The 11705-nt window shown below is 43.5% G+C and overlaps 1 protein-coding gene across 1 annotated transcript; it reads right to left on the reverse strand.

Annotated features, from left to right (window-relative positions):
• Positions 1–2716: 2716 nt before the first annotated feature.
• LOC135163515 (uncharacterized) lies at positions 2717–3418 on the reverse strand. The gene has a single exon (XM_064122993.1). It carries the CDS (start codon positions 3416–3418, stop codon positions 2717–2719), a length of 702 nt encoding a protein of 233 aa, XP_063979063.1.
• Between the last annotated feature and the right edge of the window lie 8287 nt (positions 3419–11705).

An 11705-nucleotide genomic window follows, 5' to 3' on the forward strand; every position in this document is an offset into this window, starting at 1 on the left:
GGTGGCTGTTGTTGAGCGGCGTCTTGGCCTCCGTGTGAAGTCGTTCTAGGACCCTTATTGGGCTCTTCGTTCACTGAGACGACTCGGCATTTTGACACGTGTGTATCGACATTCCCTGTTCTCACTTTAATTACGTCGGGCGAAAGGAGTGTGATAACTTTGTGTGGTCCCACCGTGTGATATGGTGAGAATTTCTTGTGCCATACCATATCACCGACCTTTATATCGACGTAAGCAGAGACCGCTTCGATCCCGGTCTCGCTTGTGTTCCAATCTGTCAGGGGGGTATTCACTGCAACAATGTTTTCCCCCCGAGCGATATGTGGTCTATCGCCGCGCATGACCAGTACTTTGTTATCTGACCATAGTTCTTCGATCACACATGGCCCTATTCTTTGGCCACTCGGTCTGATAGTGTACCATATCGCGTCCCCGACCTCTACGTCCCAAATTTGCGCGTTCATTCCGGTTATGACTGCGACGGTTTTCTCCTGAGTGACTTCATCTGTCTCCTCAGGTATCGGGTTTCGCGATAGCGCGTCCGCGTGTAGATTTAATTTTCCCGGTTTATATTTGATCTCATAATCGTATTCTTCTAATTCATTAGCCCAACGACGTAATTGGGCCCCTGGGTCTTTTGTTGACCTCAGCCACACTAGTGGTTGATGATCGGTTACCAGGGTGAATTTTCTTCCGTATAAATATGGTCGGAATTGCCTAATCGTGAATATTATCGCGAGGAGTTCCTTTTTTGTTGTTGTATAGTTCTTTTCTGGTTTTGTCATCACTCGCGAGGCGTAGCTTATAGGCAGATCTTCGCCTATCTTGCCTTGGCTGAGGATTGCCCCGACCGCATAATCTGATGCGTCGGTCGTGACGATGAACGGTCGAGAAAAATCTGGGTGCCGTAGTATGGGGTATGACGTTATTTTTCGTACTATTCCTGTGAATGCTTTTTTTTGTTTTTCTTCTCATTCAAAGGGAATCTCTTCTTTTAAGAGTTCAGTGAGGGGACGGGCTTTTGTGGCGAAATTCTCCATGAATTTCCGATAGTACCCCGCCAATCCGATAAATTGTCTAATTCCCTTCCTATCCTTAGTTTTTCGATATTTTAAAATGGGTTCTATTGTTTTGGGGTTAGGTTTTATTCCCTCGTGGCTGACGCAATGCCCCAAAAAGGCTAACTCTTCCCTCAAAAATTCGCATTTAGAGGACTGCAGGCTCATTTGTGCATCATGGAGTCTGTCCACGAAAGATTTATATTTTTCTCTGTGATCTTCTAAAATTTTTCCATAGACAACTAATCATCCATGTAGACAAATAAGCCTGCCCCTTGTAGTCCGGATAATACCACGTCCGTTGACCTCTGGAAGGCTGGTGGATCGTTCGCAATACCCATTGGTATTCGGGTGGAGTGATAGCGTCCTCCCGTGGTTGAGAAGGCTGTTTTGGACGACACTGCGGGGCTAGAGGAATTTGGTGAAATGCGGATACCAAATGGAATGTTGAGAAGTATCTCATGCCCCCTAATTGGTCGAGTATATCCGTGATATTGGGTAGTGGGTATGCGTCCGCGACCATTTTTTCGTTTAGTCGACGAAAATCGACTACCATACGCCACCGTTTCTCTCCGTCGGGGCCTGGTCTTTTCGCAACCATCCACCCTGGGGAGTTATATGGTGAGTCAGAGGGTTCGATGATACCGGCTTTCAGTATGGTATCTATTTCTTCTTTAGATTTGTCTCTGATGTGGAAGGGCAGGCGGAATTGTCGGACTACGACGGGTTCGTCGTCTTTTAGTTTAAATTGATATCCCGGTATTTTGGCTTCTTTTAGTTTTTCGTGATCAAGCTTATATACCCAAGGATTATATCTTATTAAATTTTCTCCCTCGTCCTGCACTTCCTCATCCAGACCCTCCAGCCGGAGCATTTCCATTATTTTGTTGGTTCTCTCCGACCGGTTTTCCGAACTCTTTGATGCGCTGAATGCTTTAATTTCCGCTTCCGTTGCAATTGACTCTATTTCTTCAAAATCGACAAATGCAATTTTAAATCGTTCTGCGGTTTCCCGGGTATTGTACGCGTATGAAAAAGCTACACCTTTCGTAGGTTTCACTATCGCATCCCCGAAGTACACCCCTGATTTGATGTCCCTTCGCGGGAGGTAACCGATATCTGCGTCGAATTTACCTACTCTGACGTAGACTAATTTTATTGTCCTAGGCGGAAGGGCAATTGATTCCGTGTTTAAAAACGTGTGTATCCCCTCCCCTATTCTAAGGTGTCTTCCCCGTAGTCAATTTTGACTGCCCTGCTTTTCAGAAATGGCCTGCCCAGCATTCCATCTTCTGAAAGGGGAAAACTCGAATCGACGACATGGAATTTGTCTTCGATTCCTTCTACGTTCAGAGTTACGTACCCTATCGTTCTCGATTTCCCCGGTGTAACCCCTTTGATAATTATTATTTCTTCACAATTTATCCTTAATTCCGGGCTGAGTTTGTCTGATCGTACTAGATTGACATCAGCTCCTGTGTCTACAAAGAATTTCCCCTCCCTGCCCCTCATTCGGTCTACCTTTAGATGTACTTGGGTGGGAGGTATGTCCATTACGCGGAAATTTACATGGGCCGTTTTATATATTGTTTTTTTGTGCGCTTTCGACTCGCCCATGTCTTCGAGTCCTAGATCGCGCAGCTCTTCTGGACTCGTTTTTAGTTTAAATTTTGGCTGGTACTCGCGACCGCCTCCGGGTCATTCTTTGGATCTTCTCTTTTTTCTTCGGTCGCGATTTTGTTCGTTGGACGTTGTTGTTTTTTTATTAGGTGAGCGGGGGTTCTACAATCCCGTGCATAGTGCCCCGGTTTGGCACATCTGTAGCAAATGTTATCGTTGGTATTAGGTTTCCTCACCCGTTTGTCTGACTGTTTCCGCCCTCTGTACTCGGGTTTGTTCTTTTCGTTTCGGACTGCACGTTTCTGTCCGTCGGCTTTTGTGGAGTTTGCGAACCTGATGTTCATCGCTCTCAAATCAGCCTCAATCGCGTCATCATCGATTGATCTTGCATGTAGCCTCCGTAACTGTTCGAAATCCTCGGTTTCTTTTATTTTCGACTCGATCGTGACCGCGAGTCCGACGGCCTCGTCAAAAGATGCCGGAGTCAGGGGAAAAACCATGCTCTTGATGTCTCTTCTGAGTCCGGCGAGGAAGGCTTCCCTCATATTTAATCTAATACCGTGGATCGTGATCCAGTAATCTGCCGTCGGATCCGTGTCAAGTCGTCTTTGTGCTTTCAATTGCAGAGCCCGGAATCGCGTTTCGTAATCTGTGACCGATTCTCCGTATTGTTGGTCCCAAAATTTGACGTAGGTTTTCCCTAGTTCCGAATGATAGGCGAATCTTTGTGACAAGGTCATCGAGTGAGTTTATGCTTGTTAGCGTGCTTTCTTCCGCCAATCTCGCTTTCGGACCGAATTTTGGCAGGCAGTGGTGCAGAAAATTCAGCTAATCTCCCGGCCTCAATAGTCTCCGTGACATATTCAGGCTGGTGATGAATCTCTCTACATCATCCCCTACCTCCTATCTCGGTAACGGTCTTATTGCGTTTCTTACTCGTTGATCTTCTCCGTAGCCGTGATCTGCCCATGGGTTGTATCCCATGCCTAATCCGTGGGCTTGTGGGGCATGGCCTGGGAAAGCTCCCTGTCCTACATTCACGTCTTCGAAGGTACTTTGAGGGGCCGTATTCGGTCCTCCGAGACCGAAATTGACCCTTCCGAAACTCGCGCTCAATTCCGACATAGGGCTTCCGGGTGCCCTTTCCGATCTCCCGATTCCATTACCTCTGTGAAATTGTTGTCCCAACTCCTGTCTCCCCATCGCGTAATTAGTTCCTAGAATAGGGCTAAATGGTCCTAATCCCAAATCCGATCGATTATTTCTGTAGGGCGGGCCCATCTGTCCCATCTCTGGTCTAAGGTTCCCCGGTACTGGGGAACTGAACGCGAAGGGTTGGGGAATACCGACTGATGTTGGTGCGACCGTACTTGCCGTTATTCTCGACTGTAAGGTTGTGAATGTGGTTGTCGTGTTTGCCGCGCATGATATTGCCGTCGGGTTACTTGTTATCGTCTCGCGGTTGACCGGTTCCGTCGGTCCTCCCGTGGTGGTTTCGTTTGACGTGCGGTCCATGTCTATTGTATTCAATTCTGTGTGTGTTAAATATGGTAGCGAGTCTCGGTTCCGTCGGTCGCGTCGTTGGGTCCGACTGGCCAAAGATTGCGGTGTGCGGATAGGAGGAATTTTTAAGTTTGTTCAGTACTTACGCGAGTCCCATCGCGATTGTCAGTAGTCCAATATTCATCCTGTCGTCCCAGATCTCGTTCGTTGTCTCTGCTAATGATGATTTTATTTTTCAGGTTTGGCGCTGAGTTGTCTCCGGTGCCGCTGTTGGCCAGTTGTTCTGTCCAAAATTTCTTCTGGTCCTCCTGGCCTCGCGTTGGGTTGTTCCTGGTGTTGGTGTTGAAGCGTTGTCACTGCTATACTTCCCGTCTGTCGGGTGGTTTCCCGTCTCAGCTATCGGTCTGCGTTATCGGTTCGATTTTTCTCTGGTGTTGGTTGGGGTTATGTCTTTTTATTTTCAATCTCCTTCCTTCGTCGACCGTCGGCTCCGTATGCGTAATTGAGTGTGTTCCCACTTCTTGTGTGACATAATTCCTCTGCACTATCTCCTGATGAGTGCCAAAACTAGTTGGGCGCCAAGATGACGTTTGGGTTTTGGCTATCCACTGCGATGATCCTTTGGATAGCCAAGTGGTAGGGCATATATTCCCAGACTACTCACTAAGGAGGTTATATATATATATTTCTCTGGATGCTACTAGCGGTTGCTAGTAGCTGGTGTATATATGAAGTGAGTTGGGTATTTAGCTAACTCAACTATCAATTAAATATTTATCGAAGATAAATTTATTACGTGGAAAGATGTATACAAATCAAAGGTTAAATTTGGACTACTCAATCTGCTGCAGGTCAGGCGCGATAATAATTCGGGTCGAGTGTTAGTGTATCGGTGTACGACAATAGGCGAAAGGGGCCGAATAATAACTTCGTCTTAATTTCGCGTCGTTGGTGTCGATGTGGTAGGATACCACATATATATCGCCTCTTGGGACTGATGGTGATGGGACACTCCTGTGTCTTGTCCCCTTCTGCTGGGCCGTCGTGCCCCGTCCGGCTAGATGTCGGTGAGCCCTTCGGGTTCACTCTTCTAGGAGGGGTGTCTTGGTGACGGATTGGGAACAACACAAATAACCTCACTCGCGGAATGTGTTAAATATCTATATATTTACTTTTAATAGTATACACTCCTTGCGCGAGTGGGTCGGTAACGCGTTATTAGATGGTCTTGGGTTGGACTTGGAACGCGGTTGCGAGCAGTGGAAGACCCTGTTTGGTCTGCTGCTGGCAGGTATCTGACTCTGTGCGAGTCTCTATTAGATTGTCATGAGTTGGGTTTGGAGCGCGCTTACGAGCAGTGGAAGACCCGGTTTGGTCTGCTGCTGGACGATATCTGACTCTCTGCGAGTCTCTATTAGATTGTCATGAGTTGGACTTGGAGCGCGGTTACGAGCAGTGGAAGACCCGGTTTGGTCTGCTGCTGGACGATATCTGACTCTCTGTGAATCTCTAAATCTCCTCCAAGTCCAAATCACTGTTCTAAGCAGTTCCACGGCTTTTTGCACCAATATTGTCTTGTGTCATCATTGACGCAAGACTCATACAGTCAAACAGTATACTGGACGTGCCAAAAACCCTGAAACTGCTTTATTCGATCCCTGCTGCGACGTCACTTGGGTGCTGACAATGGTCTAAACATCCGTTGGATTGTTCAGTCCTTTGTCCAAATGGCGTTGCAGGGAGTAAATTGATCCTCCAAACATTGGGGCAGCTGACCACAGCGTCTCCAAGACGCCGTGGGACTGCTGACTAATGTCTTGGCATTGATACTCAAAAAAACGACGCATTGACAGAGGCCAATACGTCACACTATATACATTAACTTTATTTTAATGATAATATTTGGACGGAATTTAAAAAAAAACTCCTGTTCTTGTACCCTTTCTGGTCTTTACGATTTGTTTCCTTCCCACTGCCCACCCCCTGTCCGCCATTTACCTACGGATGCGGAAATACCTCTACCTGAAGTAAAAACCTGCTCAGGTGTAATAGTCTCTTCGACGAGACGACCACTCGGCAGTGAAAGTGTGAGATTACAGCGGAACCGTAGCATACTACTCTAGCACTCTCATTAGACGGTCACTGCCATTGTTGCATGGATATCTTCAATTTTTATTACATTTTTTATTCTAATGGAAGCCCATTCTAAATCGTTGGGATGCAAAATAGATCGGTAACATTAAACGTTACATTGCCTTTCTTAATGAAGGATTCTTACGACCTTGATTTTTAAGCTTCTCACGAGTGTTTAATAATGAGGTATAATCACAAATAATGAATATCGGGGGACGAAATTATCAAATGATCCTCGAAAGGTTGTTGGTATGACCAATCATGGGTCGTATCCATTATATCACGCTAACCATATCAGTGGCATCCGGAATGTGAACGAGCTAATGCTCGGGAACAACATGGGCCGCCTAGATAATCTCTTGAAATCACTAAGGGAAAGGATAGAATAGCTAATTACTTGTAAAGTACTGTTCACATCACTTCTGTCAGAGAGCGCCGGTTGCCTTTGCGTTGTCAATCTCGCTCATTGCGATGTTTTATACCTTGCCGTTGTTATCAACTTGGATAATGAATCATACTTTACTACTATACATACATTCGAGGAATAAACATGCTCTTTTTTGACTATCGAAATGTAGGAGAAGTTTTACAATTATGTTTCAGAATATGTCTTTACATCAATTCACAACAATTCTGAGTATATACGCTTGGTGTGCTTACGGCGATTCAGGAAAACAAATCAGATCCCTTGATTGCGAGTAAGATTATCAAATTTGCCTCGTACTTATCTTAAAGATGAGCTATAATGTCATGCTCCAGGAATCATTCAAAAGGTTGATTTCTTTTACAGAAAGTATGTTTTTCATCCTCACTGCAGAGGGACACAGGCACGTAAACGGATTATCGCACAAATAAAAGACGAGAATGATGAACAACCCTATAAATATGACGGTGGGAAAAGGAATCGTGTCAGTGTAATTCCCAATATTCAGTTTCTGGAAGCTATCGTGGCATACGTAAGTGTTTGACAAAAGATGAAAAAAAATAAGCCGTCATGGGACGCCTGGCAGATCTGAAACATCATGTGTGTACAAATAATATGCATATACGATGATATTATTACAGGAATTAAATATCGCCTAATGGAAAAATAAAGTATTACGAATTTCTTACAGAAAATGGTAACTTTATTTAATAAACATTTATTTACATGTGATATAAAAGTTCGATATTAATATCAAGTGGCCACAATTTAAATATTTTCATTCGTGATTTCAGTAATAGTTATATTTGATGTTTCTTCTGCCGGTATTACTGTGACGATTGGTCGATGATAACTAAAGTACGCTACAAAAATATTGGACGGAACATCATCAAGATATCTCACAAATACAGCATCTATTGTTGTTCCATATTAAAAAAGATAAACACACATTTATATTTTTAGAAAAATATAAATATGTTAATAAAATCTAAGATAAAAATTAAAATAGTCTGGTACTATTCGATTAATAAAGTCTTACACAAGATTGATAGTATGCCTTGTGTTTGAATGATCAGGGTGGCGTCCAGTTTCAATAAGAATATGTTGTGATCCCTGCGATGATTGTTGGGAACTAAAATATTTAAAAAAATATGATATTAAAATACACAAAAAAATAAAATTTAAGTGTGGCTTCAATATACTCATGAACTCAAATCTTAGTTAATTATTGCAATATATTGTGGGGGTGAGCAAGTGGAAGATAACACCAGGTCGGTTGTATGAACGAGAGTTTATTTATTAATCCTACAAGTGTGAGCGTTGAACGTGTCCAAGTGCTGGCTGGTGAGTAACTTGTCCTCTCTTGTGCGGTGTGCGTCTAACGTAGATTGGAGAGCAAGTGTGTCCGAGGTAGGTTGAGGAACGACTGAAGAGTGTGGAAAAATGGGCGGAAAGTGTGGGCGTGCGAATGTTTGGGAAACAGGAGAGGGGATGCTAGGGATCTCGACTTTGATTGGCTCGGCATTGTATTCTCGATACGTGACGTCGTGATGCCGGCTAAGTGCACAGGAAGGTTGGGTTCTTCACTGGGACAGTTCTGGGTTATTCCCCAGGTTTTTATGGTAGGGATGGCGTCGGTCGGGTAGGTAATTAGGCTAATGGTTTTTTGGAATTTTGTCTAGGAGGTCTAGACAGGATTGGGGAATGCCAGGGTGTAGTGGCGACATAGCCGCCACAATATGACTAAAGATTTGCAAATATAAATTTTATTAATAAATTTTTCTATATTAATTCCTTCATGAATAATAAAAGAATACTTAATTGAAGATAATATTAATATAATTTATATAAATTATTAATATGATTAATATGAATATAATTAATTAAATATAAAAATATAATAATTACATTTATGGAGACTTGAAAAATACGATCTACAAACTTATGACTTGGTAGTATACCATAGTGTAGTTTCACTTTCTTTGCACAAGGTTGATCACTTTGATCTTCTGAGTTATCACTGTCACACATATTTTATTGTCAAAAATTAAAATGAAAAATTAAATAAAACGCAGGTTATGTGTACCGTAGTAAACAACAACGTCGAACTGAGTGAGAAGCCACACCGTACACTCTACTACACAGAATATAGATAGGCATACGTTAGTATAGCGTGGCGATTGCTCGCCACGGCAAGTATCGCCACGTCAACGATTCGGTTTAGGAGTGCGCCTATAGATGTTTCACATCAATAAAAATTCAATTCGAAATTCAAATTAAATATTACCACCAAAAACATGTTAACCCCGCGTAACTCTCAGTATACAGTAGGATGAAAACTTTGCAAACTTTGTAGTTCCACGGGAGCGGTCCCTATCGTTACGTTTCATAGCTTGAATTTTTTGCCTCAGCCAAGGGCAATTTTCAGATAGAGTAGTGTTTCGAATCGATACATTTTTTATGTTCAACGGGAAAGTCAAATTTTAAACTTTTGTTAAATTTCATAATTATTTTCGTCGAAAACTATTTGAGAAAATCCATTAGTGAAGTCTTCTATTACGGTTCTTTACTTTGGGAAGCAGTTGAATTTGTCTAGCAGTAAACTTTATTATCGTTTCATCTGGATATCCTCTTGTAGTTTACAATTTACTACACATCTGTGCAAACTCATTTTCTAACGGGACACATTTAAAATAACCATCTTCTCCAGCCTAATCCCAAAAATAAATCAATTTCCTCCGTGAGATATTTTTATTGCACTCAGCCTTACCTTCCTACTCCAGCAGTCGAGTCCCAAAACGGACCCACCCTTCCCACACAATCTCCCACCAATTTCCCAAATTTTCCACTTTGGACGTCTCAAAATTCGACCAAAGGGCTAGTCTTCTTCCACATTTGAACCAGTCAAGATCAACCTCGAACTAATTTCCTGGCAAATACGTAACATTCATATGGTGTAAAAATTCAGTTGAAATAAATTTTTTTTTTTAAATTGTTTATTTCTTTGATGTTACAAACGTTTCTACTTTGTTTTACATCCTCTTCAGCCCCTCCTAAACTCTCTTCTTCCTTTTTCCACCCCCTGCCCCCTGTACCGCATTTGCCGAAAGGGAGGGAAAAACCTCACTCGAGGAAAAACCTGCCCTGGTACAGTCGTCCTTTTGACAGAACTACCGCTCGGCAGTGAAACTGTGAGATTAAAGCGCTATAAATTTTTGACCGCCGGTGTCCGGGATCGAACCCGGGTCGTTGGCATGCGAATCTAGCACTCTAACCGCACGGCCACTACCGTCGGTCAGTTAAAATATATGTGTTCTCAAAATTAAGTAAAAATTTCATTAAGCATCAGGTTAACCATTTATTAAATGCCGAAACCTAACGAACCTCATGATTATTAACTGCCTAGGAAAATTTGTTGTATCCCCAAAAAGCACAACATTTAATCGTGCTTTGAGCCGGTAAAACCTGATAGTAAAAGTGTAAGTGCAGTGACGTGAAGGGATGTGAATTTTTTATACTTTCACAATCAAAATTAAGAGCACAATTAGTAGGCATCTTGTGTCTATTTTTTTTAACATAAAACATTATTTTTGATGATGCAATTTATGTGAACAGACAAGCATGCTCTCTGAAGTAGACAGTGCGCAAATATGTACGCAAGAGAGGGCAGACGAGAATTTCAAGGAAAGTTTCCACGACAATACGGAAGAGCACTCAGAACAATCTGTTGATCAAACAGTAATCGTGGAAATCCAAACGTGGAGCGAGTAAAGCCTCATTTACCAGATTTGAAACTTTCCTAATGGATTTCGTCGACACCCCTATTAACCGGGCAAGGCTTCCACAAAGGATTGAAACTCTGCAGGAAATGCTCAGGACTTTAGTTAACATTACAGCACACCTCACAGAGGAGGAATCAGACGATAACCATGAAGAATTGGAAGTTGACATGAGAGAACACTTCCTGGATTTATTGGCTCACGCAAAATTACTTCAACCGCTACCAGACAGACAAAGAACGTCAGGTAGTGGTGCAACTCCGAAATCTTCACACCCGATAAATGTCGCTGATGATATCTGGACGAGGATACCAAAATTAGATTTAATAAAATTTGATGGCAGTGTCGAAAAATTTAGAGAATGGTGCGGTTGGTTTTGTAACGTGGTTGATTTTGACTTCCATAAAAATGCACCAGTTAACCCGCCCTTTTCCCTTGCCGGTCCGAAAACGGCACAAATGCTTTAAAGGGCGCCAGTTGTTTTTTGTTTCGACGGAAAGAACAAACCGAAAAACGTACTCGAAGCGGATAACTCACGACGACGAACCAAAATTCTAACTGAAAACATAAATGTAGGAAAACTTAAACTAAAGGGTCAAGGAAAAGGTGTTAATGCTCCCGCTGCTCAGGATGTAGGTTCTGGAGAGAAGGGTGGTTCGGGGTATGCTGGTCACTGGGTTATTAATCCAATAAATAAACTCCAACCAAACACATTGTGACGAGGCCACATAACCTCGAATGTTGCTCTCCCCCCGCGCCCGGTATGTTACTATGATTATTTATTTACTCCGTTCGCCGTTGGAGAACCCCTTCCCACGTGAGTCCTATCCCTTCCCTCATTCCCCCACTCGCCGCGCTCGGACAGCGCAGAGAAGCCCTGCAATAACGACCACTGGAGGATAGGATGACGTAGCCATCCCTCGCCTGCCCGCAGTCCCCTACTCATCGCGCTCGGACAGCGCAGACAAGCCCTGCATAAACCCCCACCGGTGGATAGGATCACGTAGGCATCCCCCTCCTGCCCGCAGTTCCCCACTCATCGTGCTCAGCCGGACAATGGTGCTCATACGCACTTTGCGTAGTGTGTACCCCGCTGCCCATTCGCCCCCGAAGATGCCCACAAGCATCGATCCGTGGATCACAGGGATCCCTGCCAGTTACCGACCCATCAGCATGACCCTATCTCTC

This window comes from Diachasmimorpha longicaudata, chromosome 6, assembly GCF_034640455.1.
Source record: "Diachasmimorpha longicaudata isolate KC_UGA_2023 chromosome 6, iyDiaLong2, whole genome shotgun sequence".
In the NCBI taxonomy this organism is placed as follows: domain Eukaryota; kingdom Metazoa; phylum Arthropoda; class Insecta; order Hymenoptera; family Braconidae; genus Diachasmimorpha; species Diachasmimorpha longicaudata.

Bases quoted from the DNA above. Each gene is read 5' to 3' on its own strand.
- LOC135163515 (XM_064122993.1), bottom strand. From the start codon at position 3,418: ATGACCTTGTCACAAAGATTCGCCTATCATTCGGAACTAGGGAAAACC.